Source organism: Peromyscus leucopus, chromosome 18 (assembly GCF_004664715.2).
Source record: "Peromyscus leucopus breed LL Stock chromosome 18, UCI_PerLeu_2.1, whole genome shotgun sequence".
In the NCBI taxonomy this organism is placed as follows: domain Eukaryota; kingdom Metazoa; phylum Chordata; class Mammalia; order Rodentia; family Cricetidae; genus Peromyscus; species Peromyscus leucopus.
The window spans coordinates 36,346,209-36,365,407 of NC_051078.1; the positions used below are offsets into that span (position 1 = coordinate 36,346,209).

The following is a 19,199-nucleotide window of genomic DNA, read 5'->3' on the forward strand; positions in this document are numbered from 1 at the left end:
GGTACTGACAACAGCAGGTAGTGGAAGGATAGAGAATTCTCATACATCACCTTGGGTTTAAATAGTGCAGCTGTTGTGGAAAGCTCGGCAGCTTCTCGGAAAGTAACAATCAGAACGATGTCTGGGTAGCAATCTCACTCCTAACGTATACACACCACAAAGAGGAAACAGGAGCCCAAACAGTGTACACCAAGGCTCACAGCAGCAGGATTCACACTTGTTCAGTCACAACAGAACATCAGTCAGCCACGAAGACAAACTCTGAAAAGATTATGTTGAAAGCAATAAACCAAATGGTATGGTTGCACATACCAGAAAATATCGAGAGTAGGGAAATTCATAAATACAGGAAGTAGTTAATAGTTATGAGAGGCTTAGATGGAATTATTTTTTAATGAGTTCAATTTCTGAAACAGTAAGACAATCTTGGAAATAAATCAATGTAACTATTGTATTGTGAATGAAGTTAATGCCATGAAGAGGTAAAGAAAACCAATATGAACTGTCATGAGTCTGAAAGATAGATTATAACATGTTATTAGACATTCTTTCAGACTAAGCTGATACAATGCCCAGTGAGCCTGTTGATGGTGAGACCGACCTAGCACCTCTTACCTTCCTTCAGAACCGGCAGTTCGAGGGGCTTGTGAGAGAGTTCCAGGTTCAATCCTCCTGAGTGAGTCTCAAGTCTCTTCACTGCGAAGTTTCCAGGAGCTGAATGAGGGGGAATGTCAAAAAACAGCAACCTACACATGTCTATTTGCTGGCCGAATTCCTTAACAAGAGGTCCCCGGACTCCCTAGAAAGAGCTTTCAATGACTGCACGTACCTCTTTACTTTTTACAGACAAGAATCGAACTTACTGACAACTAACTACAAGCCAATTTGCAAACCAAACGGACAAACCTGCTATTTCTTAAGTAACGAACGCTCTCTTGCAAGATTCCGTAGGAGACGGCTAACCAAATGGTGGGCGCAGACACAAGGCAGCTGTCAATTTCCGCACAGCGACATTTCCTCACTTGTCAATGACACCAGGGAAAGAAACTGATCCCAGTGTGCACAGCCTTCCTCCCCACGAAAGAACAGTGACGCGACACAATCACATTTTATATAACACAGAGATTTAGTTATAAATTTCAAAACGAAATGAAGGAATTTTCACATAATATTTATAACCTTCAAAGTACAATATTAATACATATGTCTGTCAGTTAGAAGTAACAGCAGTTAGGCTACAGGGTTTAACAGAAAACCAGTTGACAGGTGTGAAAAGCAGTAGTGGTCCGATATTCACCATTATACATGAATCTGTTTCTTCCAGAACTTTTTTTTTTTTAAAAAAAAAAATTAAAATTTCAGTATCATGAAATATTAAAATAACATCCCCAAACATGCCACAATCACTATTCACAAATAAAGTTAAAAAGAAATATACAAAAACTCACTTAATACTGTTAAATAACAACAATAAACTACAGGATTTCCTGAACAGAAATGAGAGGACCCTGAATGTTTACAGTGAATGGCAGGACAAAAAAATTAAGTTATAACTATTTTCATGATATAAGGCAAAAATGCACATGACCATTTCAAAATATATCAATTAAGATTTATAGTTATAGGATGCACTAACCAATAGTCCTTAAAAATGAACACAAATGCCTAAAACACTGTTACCAACACCAAAGTGTCTGTGATGTTCAAGGAGATGCATAATTCAAGTTACACTAGTTAGTGTCTCTGATGAGCAGATAATACCCACAATGCTTTAGAGCGGTCCTCTGGGTTCTTATTTCTCATTTCTAATTTATCATGGCTCATTTTAAAGACATAGTACAGCTTTCAGCTGATTCCAAGTGAATGTTACTGAAACACACACAGCCTCCGAAGGAAGGAAACTGTTCCTCAAAATGAATTATCATCTAATAAAAGAAATGTGCTTAAAACAAAGAGCAGCAAGGCCTTTCCTGTTTGAATGACTTCTATGGTTAAAATTTAACTAAAAACACAGTGTACAAGAGTTAACCAAGGGTAGGAGCATACGAATATGCAGTAGACATTTCTAAAATGAGGAATAGGTAAAAATAAATAACTTGGTTTTTAATTTATTGGTGTCTAATGTAAGAATCCAAAAATGTCTGATATTCCACTGCTTGACTCAACTCTCACATTGCATGCTTCTTAAACACATTGTGCTGCCAATCTCTCAGCTACGCTATCGGCCAGCGTTCCTACGAAATTATATGTAGCACGAACTTAAGAGTGTTCAAGATGGCTCACGTTTTTTTTTTTTTTACTGCTAAGCAAAGCTAAATGTACATTCCAGGAAAACACTGCAGTTTAATTTTTTAAAAACACAAACGAACAAAAAAAAAAAATGCAGCAGTAAAAACACTTTGTGAGGAGAAACAGATGCGTTCACATATAATAAAGCCACTGCAACTTCTTCAGGCATTCAACTGTTGTGTTAAATCAACAGACAGTAGTTATTTAGCAGCAACGATTCCGCAATAAATAATGCACTGTGTTTCTCAGTCCTGCCCAACACTCTGCAGCGACAGTTACATGGAGAGCTGTGACCTATTGGCTCTACTGGCAGAGGCGACCTTAAAACCAACTGGACAAGACAAAAAAAAATTGTCACACTGTGACAACAAATATAAAAAACAATCTGTAGGTCTGCAATAAAAAGACTCCACTGTGAAGAGGACAGTGTAGACAAACGGAGGTTCCAAGTCCAGCACAAGAAATAACTGCCTTCAGCTCTGAGTCCATGACTGCTAAGAAAGGCTGGGGCTGGGCTTGAAACCATGTTACCAGACTTAAAAGAGCATGCTCTGTCTTCTGTTCTTCCCGTGTCCTAAAATATAAAGTCATTTTAGGAGGCAGTTCAAGGTTCAGTTTTCATCCCACATACAGTATTTGGTGACTCTAGGAAGCTAATGTTCCCACCAGCAAATGCTAATCTTCCATGGTAAGAGTGCTCGGCACTGTCTTAAAGGACCCTCTGGTGACGGGGTCAGTCTACAGCTTCTATGCTTCCGAGTGACGAACCTGATGGCTAGGTATGTCTTCTGCCTCAGGTACCAGGGATGGCGTGTGCAGTGATCAAGGCAGGTCACTCTTGTAAAAGGTCTTTGTGCCAGCTGCAGCTTTCAGGATCCCTGACTTGACTGAGTCAATTGCTCTCTGAAGATTTACTGAGCTGCCCACATCATTCAAAACAGTTAAGTATGTGCAAATCTAAACATACAGAGTTGTGGGATGCACTGTACATTGGTTTTTACATCAGTAATTTTACTCATCAACTTATAAACCCAAAGCTTGGTTCCACGCAAAAATTCATGATCGACACGTGAAATGGTTTATGACAAACACACCTGTCTCTGGATAGGAAGAATTTCGAAAACCCGGGTCCTTTTGCAACTGAATCTCTTTCAAACTGAATATTGATACGCCTAAAATGAATAGACAAAAATCACCAGATATTAACAACAAATCTAGATCAATTGCAATAAAACATTCAAAACACATATGATGACTCAAGATCGGACATCTATTCTATACTCCCAAGGTTATGGCCCCCTTAAAGATTTCACATTTGTCCCTATGTTCTAAGCAGAAAACCAAATCAAGTTATCTCCTTCCAAATCATTCTCTGTCAAACTCTGCCTTTAAAACTTTTTTTACATTGTTTTAGGACTTATTAGGGTTGGGAGATCTAATTAAAATGCGTTACTGGGTTCTTATTCTTCCTGACATCTGTCCCCTTAAAGGCCTGAGGACATCAACCTTTAAGTTATTTTCGGATACTTTCAGTCAAGAATGGAGTAGATTTGTACAGGAATCACTAAATCAAACTGCAACTTGGCATGGTAACGAAATGCCTCCCTTAAAAGAAAGGAAGGTGTAGTAGCACACATCTGTAATCCAAGTACTTGGAAGGCAGGGTTTTGTGGAGTACCATTACACTCAAGGCCAGCTGCTTTACACAGTGAGTTCCAGGCCAGGCAGGGCTATATAGCAAGACACAGTCTTAAAAAGACTTAGGAAATATAAACATATCGCCTCTCATTTCTAACCTCCGTCAGAGATAGTTTTTCATTTAAAAAAAAAAAAATCAAGCAAATTCTACATGAAAAGTCTTGTACAGGCTTTGCTACCAGCTGTTCCCTGGACTCAGTTAACAAGGACCTAGTAAAAGAGAATGGGACGGTGCTGATAGCTCCCACAGCTGCTCTCCACGGCAGTCTCCTATCCCCCCCCCCTCCATTTTAAAGTGAAACACTGGACTAATTTAAGATAGCGTGAACAAAATTAAAGCGTTGCCTCAGCCCCGGGCAGTTTTCTATTCTAGTGATTTCGGTAATAGGCTTACTATTTTCTTAGGGAGAGTACAGCCGGAATAACAAGGAAGGAGAGCTGTCTTGGTATCCTCTCAGGAAAGAAATACAGCTCCATGAGGAAAAGCTTGCATTTTGATCGTGCTTCACTAGTCTTTATAGAAAACGGAGTGTGTGCGCCTGTGAACACACCATTTTGACTACGCTGGCCCTGGACTCTCGGGATCCCCACCCCACCAAGTACTGGAGATGAACATGCGCACAGCAGTGGCCAACTTTTACAGAGAGGTTGGCGTAAACCTCTTAAGTCAGGTTTACACATGTCCAACCCTAGAAATCCACTTTTAACAAATGAACTGAACCAGATTAAGCATAAGGATGATATCATCAGCATATTCTAAGATTAATGATTCACATCCAAATATTACTGATTTCTTAGTGAGTAAAGACAGTGTGCTCAATGTTATAAGACATAAATAAGAAAAACAAGATCTATACCTTGCTTGGAAAAAAAATCATGATCTGATTACAAACCAGGACTAAAATTTTAGGTTTAGAAACCAACAACCATCCCCAAATTAAATCCCCAAACATTCCAATGCTCAATCCTAGACAAATGGAAATCAAAGGGAACAAACTTGGTGTGTCTTACTTTCTGGCAAAGCATGTATTCTCGGTCCCAGACTTCTGAAGTACACATGTTTCATGGCCTCTTCCGCTGGAACCCTCTTCTTAGACTCATACTGTGAAAGAGCAAAAAACTTCTTCATTAACCTTTTCTCTAATTACTCTAAAAAGCTGAAGAAGGATACATTAGTATTTAGAAATACTTAAAAAATTCTTGACTATTTAATATGGCAATTTTTCCAGCATCAATTTAGAGTACTCCCAATACACTCGGAGTATGGGGATCATTCTATCTCAATTCCACATTTCCCAGCTAAGTCTCATAATAAAAAATTAGATTCTTTGTATTTTTCTAAAGCGATGAAAACTGAACACATTCAGTCTTTAATGTTACTTTTCCTTGCAAACAGCAATGTACTGGTGGAGATATGCGCAATGTCTTTATACCGGCATCCCTGGCCGATAAATCGCACCGCTCTTTTCTCCTAAATGACGCAACCTAGATTTGTTCAAGACGTTCATGCTTCCAACTCCAACAGACAAACCATGAACTGTTCTAGATTTAGACTAATTCCCTAATTCTCCTTTTTTGCTTCTTCTTTACAATGAAATGTTCTGGCCAAGGAGACCTGGAAGAAGCCTTTGCTTTCTAGATGTAAGAGAGTGAATGTGCCGATGGCACCCTTGTCCTCTCTCTTCTTCCTGCTCTGGAGGAGAATGAGCGGTACTTGGGGCGCAGCATCCTACAGGCACAAGTGTGGGAAAGGAGAGCACAGGGCGTGAACTGCAAAGGGCCGCGCTGAGCGGCCGCCAGCCTAGAAAGCCCCGTGAGCAATCTTACTGCCATTAACAGTGCTTGAGGGGGTTATTATTGATTCTATTGTTCCTATAAGGAAAGCGACACTTAATGATCCATTTAACGTTTATAAAATAAGATGTGACTTACCTGAAGAAATTTTGTTATCAACTCAATTCCTTCAGAGTCTAACCTAGAAACAAGAACAACAAACCAAAACAAGTGTCCATTTATTCCTTTCTCTTAGCTGAAACACTCCAGATAAAATGATTTTCCAAATGTTCCCATCGGCCAAATATAAGTGCCCTAAAATAACTACTCTTACTGCTTTCAAAGACCCAAACCTGTCTTAGCCCTAAAAGACTTATCTTGCCATTTTCTTGAGAATAAACCACAAATCATTGGGACTGCCATTCAAATATTCAATATTCAAGAAAAATTATTAACTTTATAGAATTTTGAAAGTTAACATTCTACCCCCAAATACAGTAGTATCCTCTATGACGAGGGAAGTTTAAACTGGACACCAATATCCAGTGTGCCAATGAAGGCACCAGAACATCACTCCCCTAGAACATAGGTAAAAACAGTGAGACCGTGACCCCGAAATGTATCAACAGGATTCGAAATAAAGGTAAGCCATCAACAAAATCACAGAAAATAACTTGCTAAGCAACGATTACTATAAAGTATATAAAACTTCAGTAATAAAGGCTATAAAAACCAATGACAAAGCCATCGAGAGTCCTAAACAGAAGTGTTATCATGGCCTTTGCGGATCTATCTACCTAAGCTCCAGAATGCTGATATATGCATTCTATATTCCTTTTACAGCTCAGTTCTATTTACATACTTTGGGGATTCCTGACCACTGACTTACAAAAGCATTATGTCAATGGAAAGAATCAACTTAAGTCACATACTGCTGAGAAACCCTCCTCATCAGTCCTGAACCCTCACTGTGTAAATACAGCTACCTGTCTAATGAACCACAAGAGTCTGCCCCTCTCCACTTAAAAAAGACATACCTGGGTGCGTGGTTAATTAGAGGTTGTGCCTTATATTTGGGGAAGTTGTAGTTCTTGAATTCATCATTTGAAGAAACACCTGGCCAAGTTTCCTGAGATGGAGTTCCTGAATTAAAAGAATAAATTCATGATAAGCATTTAAATTATATATGTACAAACATATATAAACAGGTATAACTAAGAAATACTTAAAGAACCATATATTTTTATTAAATGCTTAAACCATTTCAATAGAAATTAAAATTTTACACATATATATATATGTGTGTGTGTGGATTAGGAACTATGCGATTATGTCATAAATATGATAAAGTCCCATATGCACTAACTACACTAGGTGCAGTACTTAATAATATGCAGAGGGTCAAATCTTCTTTCATAAAATCTTTGTGCAATGAAGTTAAATGAGCAGCTACCCTAGAAGACCTACCCTGTGACAGAGAGGCCAACCGTAGTTACCGTAATAGCTATGCATGCATGTACACACATGCTTACAGACAGTCCTTATTTAACTAGCCAACTGCAGCTGTGAATCATGGGAAAAAGACTTCTTTCTTACCTAGTAGTCGAAATATTAAGTGCAGTTCATCTTCCACGGTTGACCCTGGAAACAGTGGTCTTCCAGAAGCCATTTCAAAGAAAATACAGCCAACTCCCCTTTAAAATGCATCAGTTAAAAAAAAAAAGAAAGAAAGAAAAAGAAAACAATCCATTTACATATTAGGAAGCACAAGAATATTTTTTCCTCAAGATTGCCTTTCAGGGGAATTTTAAACCAGCCTACCAGAAAACTTTCTGCAAAGATATTTTTAGATCCAACTGATTTATTAAATTTACCGTATCGACCACCATGTTACTAATTCATTTTTCCTCTTAAAACGTCTAGCTTTCTCTTCTATACGATTCCCAGAGAATTAAAAACTATTTAGTAGTGACAGAAGCATACTATCGCTACGGTCACCTGGACGGTAACACTGCAATGGTAGTGTGGAAGAGAGAGAAGTCACCATTCATGACCGACTCGCAGGAAGGAGCGAGTCCGGCGGGTGCTGGTGGCGACGTGACTGTGTGAAAGAGGAGGAAAAGGCAGAGGCTCGGAGAACAGACATCATCATTAGGAACCATGCCATACAAGGAAGGTAAGACACAGTGCTTCCAGAAGGGCGCACAGACAGCAAAACCACACAAAACTGAAAGCACCAGGCAGAAGAGAAAAGGGCACATTGCTATGGAAAGCAGTAGGATGGTTCCTCACGCATTTGCAAACAGAACTGCCATGACCCGGCAATTTCACTTCTAGGTACGTATGCAAGAGAACCCAAAGCAAAGTCTTGAAACGATGTGTACATCCACATTCACAGTAGCATCATGGACGGCAGGTCAAAGATGGAAGAAACTCCAGGCCCTATCACTGGACAAACAAATAAACGATGTGCTGTATATACACAATGACTTGAGGAAACCACACACAGTGTTGACGAAGCCTAAAGACATCGTGGTAAATGAACGAGTAAGTCAGTAAGAAAAGGACAAATGTAGCATGGTTTCATTTGCATGAGGTACTTGGAACAGGTAAATTCAGAGACAGGAAGTAGAGTACTGATTACCAGGGACCAAATACAAAGTTTGAATGGTTAGCTAATGGGTAAAGTTTCAGTTTAAAAGAGTAAAAGGTTCTTAAGTTCTAAAGATGGACAGTAGAGACCGTTGTTTAACCATATAAATGAACTTGTGTCTGAAACTGTACAATCAGACTAGTTAAAATTATAAACTTTATCTTCGGCATATCTTATTAGAATTTAAGAGAAAAAAAAAGTCCTACAAAATGAGATGCAATTGCACAAGACAATAACAGAAATAAGCATTTAAGTTATCAAGACATAAAGAGTAGCTGGGTGGTGGTGGCACACGCCTTTAATCCCAGCACTCAGGAAGCAGAGGCACGTGGATCTCTAAGTTCAAGGCCAGCCTGGTCTACAGTGCGAGATCCAGGTCAGCCAGGGCTACACAGAGAAACCCTGTCACAAACAAACAAACAAACAAACAAACTAGACATAAGGAGTAGATAATAAACACAGCCATGATTCAGAGAAAGGAACTGCCTCTGGAAGCTGGGGCACACTCAGGAAAGGACTGATAACAAACTGTTTGGAATCTCTACACGCGGATCCCACTGGGTGGAGAGAACACGTCAAATGAGCAGACCGGGGTGAACACTAGGCAGAGAGCAGGAGAGCTAGGCCAATTAAAGAACAGCAAGCAGAACAATTGTGTCAAGGAGAACATCGGTGTTGAGAAATAGGCTGAATCAAGTTGAAAATCTCTATCAGATCAAGGAAATATATAGGCAATGATTCTGTTAGCAACATGCAGAGAGGATCGATGGCAGTTACAATGATGTGAAGGCTGGGGACATGGCTCTGTGGGCACGATGTTGGCTGCACACACAGCCTGAGAGCCCACGTACAAAATGCTACAGGCCTGAGACAGGGAGGGCCCAGCTCTAGCTGGCCTGTTAGCTGAGCTCAGACAGCAAGCTCCAGGTTCAAAGACTGTCTCAAAGAAATAACGGTTTTTTAAGGGAAAGTGATATGTGAGGTGTCATGTTGACCTCTGGTCTCTATATGTGTATGCATGTACAGGTGAGTGCACCGTATACACATAAGTGTACATACATATATAACACACATAATTATGTATGAAAAGGGTATTTGAAATTTTAATTATTTTTTGGACCAAATATGTAGGTCTATTCTACATATTCAAAATACTTTTTTGAAATTCCTATATCATATATTCTTTTAAGTGCTCTCTGAGCATTAACTCATTTAGTCTTAATATCTACTGAACTTTATTATTACTGTGTCTACCCCCTTAATGAAGGCACAGGCTAATAATGTGAATAAGGCGGTTATATAGTCATTAGTGGTAGACTTGACATTTAAATCTAAATAGTTCTATTTCCATGCCTCAATTCTTTTTTTCCTTTTTTTCTTTTAGTTTTTCGAGATAAGGTTTCTCTGTGTAACAGTCCTGGCTGTCCTGGAACTCACTCTGTAGACCAGGCATACCTCAATTCTTAATCACTGCTCATACACAAACTAACTCTTTAAAATCTTGAAAATTAAGGAAAAATAAGTATTTGTCAGGGTGCCCTGTTAATGGCGATGCTCTTCAAACTATAAAGGGCAACGGCATCTCTGTATATTTACCACATGTCAATCTGGGTTGAGTACTCTGAGGAGCCGAGAAGCACATCTGGAGGCCGGTACCACAGCGTGACAACTTCATTTGAGTAGGTCTTTGTGGGAACTGACTTGGCTCTGGCTAGTCCTTCACAGGGAAAAGAAAACAAGGAATGAAATATACTGAGATCCATGAATATATGAATTTCTTAGTCCCTATCTTCACCATGACCCATTCATTCAGTGAAGCCTACCTAATCTTTAACATCTTGAAACTTCAAAAAATTAGTTTTACAAATTCTGTTGAATGCATGGAGTCCTGGGCCGAGTCAGTATTATATAATTAAACTAAAAACAGTAATTGCAGACCAGAGACTAAGCTGACGCAGTGTCTAAGTTAATTAAAACTTAAGATATTTTCTGTTTGTCGATGAGTCATGATGCCAGAATTATTTCCTGAAATTAATCCAAAATAGGTCAATGACACTGAGATATAGTTTCCTTGCTACGGCTATAAGCTATTTACCACCTTTTAACCCAAAGGCCACATTTATTTGCTACATCATTTTTTACAAATTAAAAACCTCACAATCATTTGGTCTATGACTAGTTGAATTTTATTGGCAATTTTCTTGAGCCTATTTGGAGATTTCTCTGGAACAAAACTTGGTGCTCTTTGTCTTTTTTTAAATGCCTTGTATGAGGTGGGTAACTTTAGGGTAAGAGAGGCCTTGATGCTTTTGGATAATACCAACTGCTATAAACAATGCCCATCCCTTGTCGGCCTCCTGTGGACTCTACTGTGTGTTCCCAAATACAGAAAAGCCTGCAACCTCCTTGCTCTGCCACTGGCGGAGAGTTAATGATCTAAGCTTCTAAACTGTGGTTAATAAGTTTACATCTGAGAAACATAACCTTATTTTTATCATACATTTTATTTCAAGTAACAAGGGCGCTTAGGCTAAGATTGCTGTTATGCATAACTATGTATCTTATTAAAATATTAAGTAAAAATGTCATAAAATGGAAACTCAACATTTCATTAAATTGGTGTAATGTTGACACTATTTTAATTATAAATTGTTATCCCAACATTCCAGTTTGGTATAGTCATGTCCAACAAATTATTTTTCCACATATTTTGGTAATTAGCAAGATGCAGGGCAGCTTTCTCATTCCTCACACTTGGTTTTTTGTTTTGTTTTGTTTGAGACAGGCTATCACTATATAGCCCTGGAACTCACTATGTAGACCAGGCTGGCCTCAAACTCAGAGATTGCTTGCCTCTGCCTCCTGAGTCCTGGGATTAAAGGTGTGCGCCACCTTGCACATCTTGATATTAAGAATGAGTCGTGGATGGCAAGACTGTAAATCTGCTGGAATTTAAGCCATTAAAGCCAACTGTCCATAGCATTTTACTCCCCTGTCCTGAACGGAGACGCTTACCCTGCTGGGCTCAGGGGTCAAAATCAGAGCTTCAGTCTTTTCTATGAAATTATATAAACAATCTCGTCCCACATTAACTGTGATATACATTTGTTTAAAGCCGTGTTCTACCAGTAATGGAAGTATGTATTTCTGTTTGACTTTACCAACTGTCTGAATTTCACTGATAATAAGGAAATAATGGTATTTTCAAAGTGATCAAGAACAACTCGCAAAGGTGGAGATGTAGTTCAGAGCTCCTGTCTGCTACCACACTCAGGGCTGACTTGGATCCCCAGCACCACAGGGGGAAAAAGGGAGAATCAGCACGCAGTGAAATGACCCGCATTACTGGAAGCCATATGTGTATTTACTATGCAACCAATTTAAATAAAAAAAAAAAAACTGCCAAGCACTGGAGACAATGATGACTGTAATATGGGTTTTTGCCTGCTTGCTCTCTGGAGATTAAAGGAAAAACTCAAAGTCTACAATTCAGAGCACTCTCAGATAAAAGACTGTCCACGGCCTTTGACATACCCTTTGCATGACTGCTCTGCCACTGACATTCATTCAGGACTAAGCTTAAGGGAAAAAACTAGCTTGGCAAGGAGAGAGGAAGGAGGAGCAGGGACAATTCTAAGGGAAACAGCATAAATGATGCCCAAGAGGTAACGGGTATGTAATCTGTGTAAGCATACACAATTCATCTGTGCTTCTCATTTAGACTCAGGGAGCCAAGCAGTAGAGCCCCTACAAACAAATGGTCAAGTTCTAAATACAAATGTCCATAAACAGCTGGGGGAAATTCACTCTTCAATAAGAATGGGTTTTAACTTGTTACCAACAGAAAGCTGGAAAATCTCCTATTTGTGAAATGTATTAAAGTCCTACAGTAAAATTATTGTAACTTACAAATGCTAATCGCAGAAACTATACTGGCATTTAAAAACTAAGTTTACTAAAATATTCAAATTCTGACTGTATAACACAAAAATTCAAAGCTACTCTACAAAATATTCTTTCAATATAAAATTTGCTAAAAGTGAAGTGTATGTAAGTGTATTTTATTTTCAAACCCCTTAAAATCAGACACACCCCTTAAAATCAGATTAGTTAGAGGGATACGGATAAACAGCTACTAGTTAAATCACTAAGCAAATAAAAAACCAACCAAACAAACAAAAAACCAGACGAATGGAGGCAGGCATATGGGGAAAAGCTTTTCAGAGGCAGCTTCCAGGTCTCAGGATCCGGCATAAGCGTTTCAAAATTAAGGACCCAAGTGCTTTCATTTATGTGGATTGTTGGTATTTACCATATTTATAATCTAAAATTGAGAAAACTTAAAAGTACTTATTTACAGATTAAAAACAAGACTCAATCAGGTGTAGCAATGCTGTCCTATAATCACGTAATTCAAGAGACTGAAGCAAGATGATCATGAGTTTGAGGTCAATGTGGGCTACACAGTGAGACCCTGCCTCAAAAGCCAAAACCACCCAACAATCCTAACCTCAAGCGCCCACCATTCACAACAGGCTGTCTGCGATAACATCTCTATAAAAAGCTATTTTCCATGGCAAAGGCGGGGGGGGGGGGATGGGGCAAGATTGGCCCTACATTTCTATTACTTATTTTAAATTTGACGTTAATGAAGGACAACTGGATTCCACATTTGCTTCTACATTTGATCTGCTGTGATACGATGCTTTGATAAATCACGGTTTCCGCAGGGTAGCACATCAAATTTCTAACAGCTCACATACATACGACAAGAATAAATCCCACAAACACCAAGCACCTCTTCTGAGGCCTGAGCCATCTTCTGTGGCCCTACTGAGACAGAACGTGGTTTGTGAAAGCTTATGTGGGAACTGAGAGCGCCGCCATGAACTTCCGCTGCTTTCCTGGGCGCTCTGTGCCCCAGCCAGCGCTTTAACCGGATCTTTATCCAGTGTCATCTCCTGGTAATTTGGGAAATGCTGGTCTTTGGGTTATATAAATGGCTATGCATTTCTTTGATATATCAAAGGTTCATAAAATATTTTATGTCACCACTGTATTGTCTCTGAACATCAGCAAGTTAGGAGTTAAAGCCAAAGTAGCAGATCCAAGTTCTCAAATTTTCACTTGTTTGAAAACTTGAATAATCCTTTTTTCCTTATTTTATTTGCATATTTATTTGTGTTCTATTAATATGTTATTGTATCACATGATATATGAATATGTTTTTATTAAAATGGCAATTCATTTAAAAAATCATTTTTGAAATTAAAATTCTATCATTTTCCCCTTCCCTCTCCTCCCTCCAACTCTTCCTACCTCCCCCACAACTGCTTTCGGATCTCAAATTCATGACGTCTTTCTCTTTCATTGTGTGTGTGTGTGTGTGTGTGTGTGTGTGTGTGTGTGTGTATGTATATATGTACATGATGTATATACGCACATACACATATGTGAGTTTATATATATATGTGTTGTGGGATAGCTGTACACTGTGTGAAGATGTACTGCTGTAATTGGTATGATAAAAAGCTAATTAGCCAATAGCTAGACAGGAGGTATAGGTGGGATTTCTATGGAGAGAAAGAAGAGGAGGAGAATCTAGGTGTGCAGGAGATTCCACTGAGATGCAGAATGAGTTGGACACACAGAATGGGACAGGGGTAAAAGACACATGGTAGAACGTAGATTAATAGGAATATGGGTTAATTTAAGTTATAAGAGAGAGTGGGACAAACCTAAGCTAATGGCTAAGCTTTCACAATTAATAAACCTTCATGCTATTTTTTTGTGAGTTGGTGGCCCCAAGAAAAATTCATCTGTGTGTGTGTGTGTGTGTGATTGTTTGCAAGATATATTCCTAAAGATATAAACACAATCTGCTCAGTCCATGTAATGTTACTTGGACACATATATAACTTTAGGGCTGACCACTTGGTACTGGATAACTTATAGCGAGGCTCTTGCCTGAGGAAGACTATTTCTTCCACACTCAGCATTCCTTAGTGGTCTGTAGTTTGGTTTTACCCCCTAGGGTTGGAGTCCCACGAGATCCCGCTTCCGTGTTAGCATGATATGGATTTGGGGAAGAACCTACAGCTGCCGCTTCACTAAACTAGCCGCACAATTCCTGACTGCACTCTAAATATTTATTCTCACACCCACAGGTATGTGAAGCTCTAACCCCTCAACTAAGAAACTTCTCTCTGCAACAGCTAAAGACTGTTACAGAAAACCACAGCTGGTCAAAACGCAGACAACAAGTCATCCCGTGGCAGCCACGCCAGCTGATCCATCTAGAACAAAACTCCTGCACCTCGGGCTCAGGAACCATCTCCAAAGAGGATGGCGGGAGACGGAGAGGCTGGAGGAACGCCAAGCTGTTCGGCTGAGAGGACTGTGTGTGTCTCCAGCAAATACCAGGGAAGCTACGTCCGTGAAATCTCAACAACATGGCTAACTAACCCAGGCCTGAAGAGGAACAACAATTCATTTTTAAGAAAACAAAATATGACTGGGAGGTGGTGGCACACACCTTTAATCCCAGAACTCTGGAGGCAGAGGCAAGCAGATCTCTTTGAGTTGGATGCCAGCCTTTCCAGGACAGCCAAGGCTACACAGAGAAGCCTTGTTTCAAATAAATAAATAGATAGATAGATAGATAGATAGATAGATAGATAGATATGATAGAATAGACAGATAATAAATGAATGAATGAATGAATGAATGAATGGAAAGAAAGAAGAAAAAGCAAGCAAGCAAGCAAATGAACTGAAGTCTAAGTATTCAGTCTATTAGTCCAAAATTTCCTAGCAAAACAGTGATTCTTTAGAAAAGGACACCCTAGCCCCTTTTCTTTAGATTACTGTTGTTTCTGTGTGAGGTCAATGTGTTTTATATATGTACCTCATTTTATCACAAGAAATACTGTAAAGACTTATACCCCAGGCTGAAAGTTGAGGAAAATAAATTTGACTGCTGCGGTATCAAGTATCTGAAGTATAACTGACACTTGGCCCTTCACACTGTGAACAGTGGAGCCTACACAGGGAACCCGTGACTCTCCTTCTTACTGGTTTCGAGTCACTGGATCCAACATTAACACAGGGACAAAGCAAAGAACACCAGTGTAGCCCTGATCATGTAGTTTATCTTTAGAGACCCTAGAAGGTCTCAGAAACCCCAGAGGTCTGGAGAATGCCTGGGACCCATGCATCTTAGGGTTGACCACTAACAACCATCATAAACCATCCACCTAAATTCTATCACACTTCTCTGAGCTACAGAGAAAACTACAACACCCACACGATGATGCCACCTTGTGACAACGGTGTTTTTTTTTTTTTTTTTTTTTTTTTTTTTTTTTTAAACTCAGCCACCTGGAAGTTTGTATGAATATCTTATCTCTCCATACCAAAGTCAGCCAGCTTTAGCTCCCCTCTCTCATTAATGAGGAGGTTCTGTGGTTTCAGGTCCCGATGCAATACCTTTCTTCTATGGCAATATGCCAAGCCACGGAGAATCTGGTACAGGAACAGCTAGAGAGACAAATGAAAAGGACTCTTGAAGACAATGTAACAGGCTTTGCTATAAGGAAAAGTCAAGTAATTAAAGCCATTTAAGGACATCTTTGCCTCTTAGAGTTGTTTTCTCAATTTTATGGTTTATTGTTCAATTAAAGCATCATTTTGTTTTTAACCTAATGATAACCAGGAAAATAAATACTGCAAATAAAACTCTGAATAATAACAGTTCACTGGCTGGAGGCTAGCATTAGATTATAAAATTCTGTTGTAACAACCAACCAAAGCCTGCCATTGATTTCCTCCTTGAAACACACACACACACACACACACACACACAGAGTCTGTACAGGGGCAGCATCAGTTTAAAAGGGGGCATCAGAATTAATGGTTTTGCACAGGAGCCAAGGTATCAGAAAAGAACAGTGCTGGGTAGCGCTGGCAGACGACTTGCTATAAAAATACCCTACCCCGTTCCTCATCCACCTCCTGGGCACTTGACTTCCAGTGCCTCCTACTCACTCTTCAAAATCCGCTGTGATTCAGAGAGGGGCCCTGGCACCATTGTCCTCTGAATGACTGAGAAAAGTGACTCCTGCAAGGTTAATGGCTGAGGGCTTTTGTGTATTTTAGAGGAAAAGACTCAGTGCATTTTGATGCTTTGTGGTTAGCAGAAAAGGAGCCTTCCTACGGAGAATTCACAAGTGTCTTTAGGTCACTGAAGGTGAAACCACAGAAGATGAGTGATAGGCCTGAATGAATTCTAAGAAGCAGCTTCCAGAGTTTGCATATTTATATGCTCTGAAAACTCTGGAATTATCATCTCAATATCTATTAGATGTTAGCCTTGAAAAACGTAAGTGTAATTTTAACAGATAGACAATAACATGCTTTCCACGTCACAGCACCCACATGGACCTAACTTAAAAAGCATAGACTTTGCAAATCTTTATCAAACTATGCCAATTAAACTCTTTATTTTCTTTCCAAATTATTGCTATATATAAAAGCAGGGAAAACAAAAATAAAAATATACAAATGCTATTCATAACAGATTACAAAATAAGATAAAATATTGTAGATAAAAAAAAAACCCTCCTAGAACACATGGAAATCCATTTAAAGTCCTGCTCTTAGCAACGGATTAGCCCGTGTTCAGAGTTCTCTGTTAGGAACAGAAACTGGCTTTCCTCTATATCCACCAATGTGCTGTTTAAAAGAAACAAAGTTAAAGTTATTATCTACAGAATTAGAAATGTCTCAACCACACACTGCCTTTTTCCAAAATAGGTTTCCGTGAACTGTTAATTTTGCATAAATAAATCTGCTAAATTTGGGGTACGACAATTAAGTCAAAGACATCTATTGTTAATACTCAGCTATGTCAAATGCTCTCACTTAACTACTAACTTTTGGGTTTCATCTGCACTGGTTGTCTTAGCCAACTTCTATAGCATTACTTGAATTCTTAGATAATTAGTGCTAAGAAAACCCACTATCTTCTGATAACACAGATCTATGTGTCCAGCACAGCATTCAAGACACCTGCAAGTTTCTGACCTTGTTGAACTGATTATTTTATAATTAAACACTGTTTTAAATATATTAGGGAAGTTTATCATCAAAAGGGTCTTTCAAAGTATGTACCCATCATGTCTATTTATTTTAAATGTTTGTTTTTTATCTAGAATATACTTAGATGTCCATCCTACATATAGAGGAACAAACGGTTGTAAAAGGAAAAAAATTTAAAAGACCTTTAAAGTGAAGCAGCACTACAAAGGGGGATGATTTTTAAAAGCTATGGTGTAGTAAACAGACGCTGACTAAATATACTTAGAAGGTGATCATCTAAAAATACCAAATGAAAAATGACGTATGAGGCTAGTATACTGGGCTTGGGCAATCTAGTCCAGCCGTGCTCTAACTAAGGTTTAGAAGGACATGTAAAACATACCTTTACATTGTGCATACTCATGATGTTGCCACAGTCATCCATGTACTGTTTCAGGTCTTTGTCCTGAAAAGAGACAACATTTCACCATGTGACACAGATTTGGGAACTGATGGCCAATCAACCTAAGAGCTTTTTTCCTTAACAAAAACCACTTATTTATGTCTGAGGGCACACATGTATGTGTCATGACATGTATGTGGAGGTCCAAGGTCAACAAAGGGAGTGATTGAATTTTCTGTAAGTTCCAAGGATGAAACTCAAGTCGTCAGGAGGCTGGAGTTGGATAAAGCTGGTAAGCACCTTTGTCCATGGGACCATCTCACCAGCCCAGTAGAATTCAAAGAAACAGAATGCACTACACATAAATGTAATTAAATATCAATAATTAAACAATAATGTCCCTGGGGCTGTTAAAAGGTCCAATTGTCTATTGTACTGAAGCAAAACAGAATGATAAAGTTTATTAAATGCTTACCAGATACTCAAAGACCAGAGTCAAAGATTTATCTGTGTGAACAATGTCATGCAAGGTTACAATATTTGCATGTTTTAAATCCTTTAACAGTGAGACTGAAAAAAGAAAAAAAAAGAAAGCAAGTTATTTAGTCGACAGTAGTCAGTCTTCATAAAAACCCCAAGTTTTGCACATAAGTTGACTGTGTTAAGATAAAGCCCAGAGTTTAAAGCCAGACTGACAGTGGAGAAAATGAGAGTATGGTTTTCTCCTTTGCTTGTGTGGTTGTGAGTTTGACACTGTAATTCCTGACACTGTCCCCAACACTACAACTCTGTATCTTTTAACTTCGTATCAACTACTTGAGGCTCTGAGATCATAGAATACAAGGCACCATTCGCTCTTCCATATCATTAGTCAGCTCAAGCTCTTTCTTAATAATCTGACTTGCAATGGCATGTGTGTGTACGTATGTACACATGTATGTATGTATGTATGTATGTGTCCCAGCATCTGTATGTGTTTTATGCTTTTTCTTTGTTTCTTTTTTCTCTTCTGTTTGTTTATTTTGTCCTATACTGGTTTGTTTTGATTTTATCTTACTTTATTATTTTTTAGATGTCTATTGGTATTTTAATGAGAGAGAGAGAGAGAGAGAGAGAGAGAGAGAGAGAGAGAGAGAGAGAGAGAGAGAAGATTTTGGGTGGGTGGGAAAGTGAGGAGTAGAAGGGAGGACCATAATCAGAATATTTTCTATACGTTGTATCTATTACCAATAAAAAACCCTGAGTTTTAAAAATAAAATGGTCGTTGGGCGGGGCGGCGGCGGTGGTGGCGCACGCCTTTAATCCC

The 19,199-nt window shown here is 39.0% G+C and overlaps 1 protein-coding gene across 1 annotated transcript in view; it reads right to left on the bottom strand.

Moving 5' to 3' along the window:
- Nucleotides 1-1,107: 1,107 nt before the first annotated feature.
- The window catches only part of Cdk17 (cyclin dependent kinase 17), an 84,997-nt gene continuing 66,905 nt past the window's right edge, over nt 1,108-19,199 (bottom strand). The window contains exons 8-17 of the mRNA XM_037196819.1: nt 18,369-18,463; nt 17,894-17,956; nt 15,828-15,951; nt 10,010-10,130; nt 7,357-7,454; nt 6,798-6,903; nt 5,920-5,962; nt 4,999-5,089; nt 3,384-3,461; nt 1,108-2,863 (exon numbers count right to left, since the gene is read on the bottom strand). Of these exons, the coding sequence (XP_037052714.1) occupies nt 2,826-2,863; nt 3,384-3,461; nt 4,999-5,089; nt 5,920-5,962; nt 6,798-6,903; nt 7,357-7,454; nt 10,010-10,130; nt 15,828-15,951; nt 17,894-17,956; nt 18,369-18,463 (857 nt within the window). The 3' untranslated portion in view covers nt 1,108-2,825. The remainder of the gene's footprint in view (nt 2,864-3,383; nt 3,462-4,998; nt 5,090-5,919; nt 5,963-6,797; nt 6,904-7,356; nt 7,455-10,009; nt 10,131-15,827; nt 15,952-17,893; nt 17,957-18,368; nt 18,464-19,199) is intronic.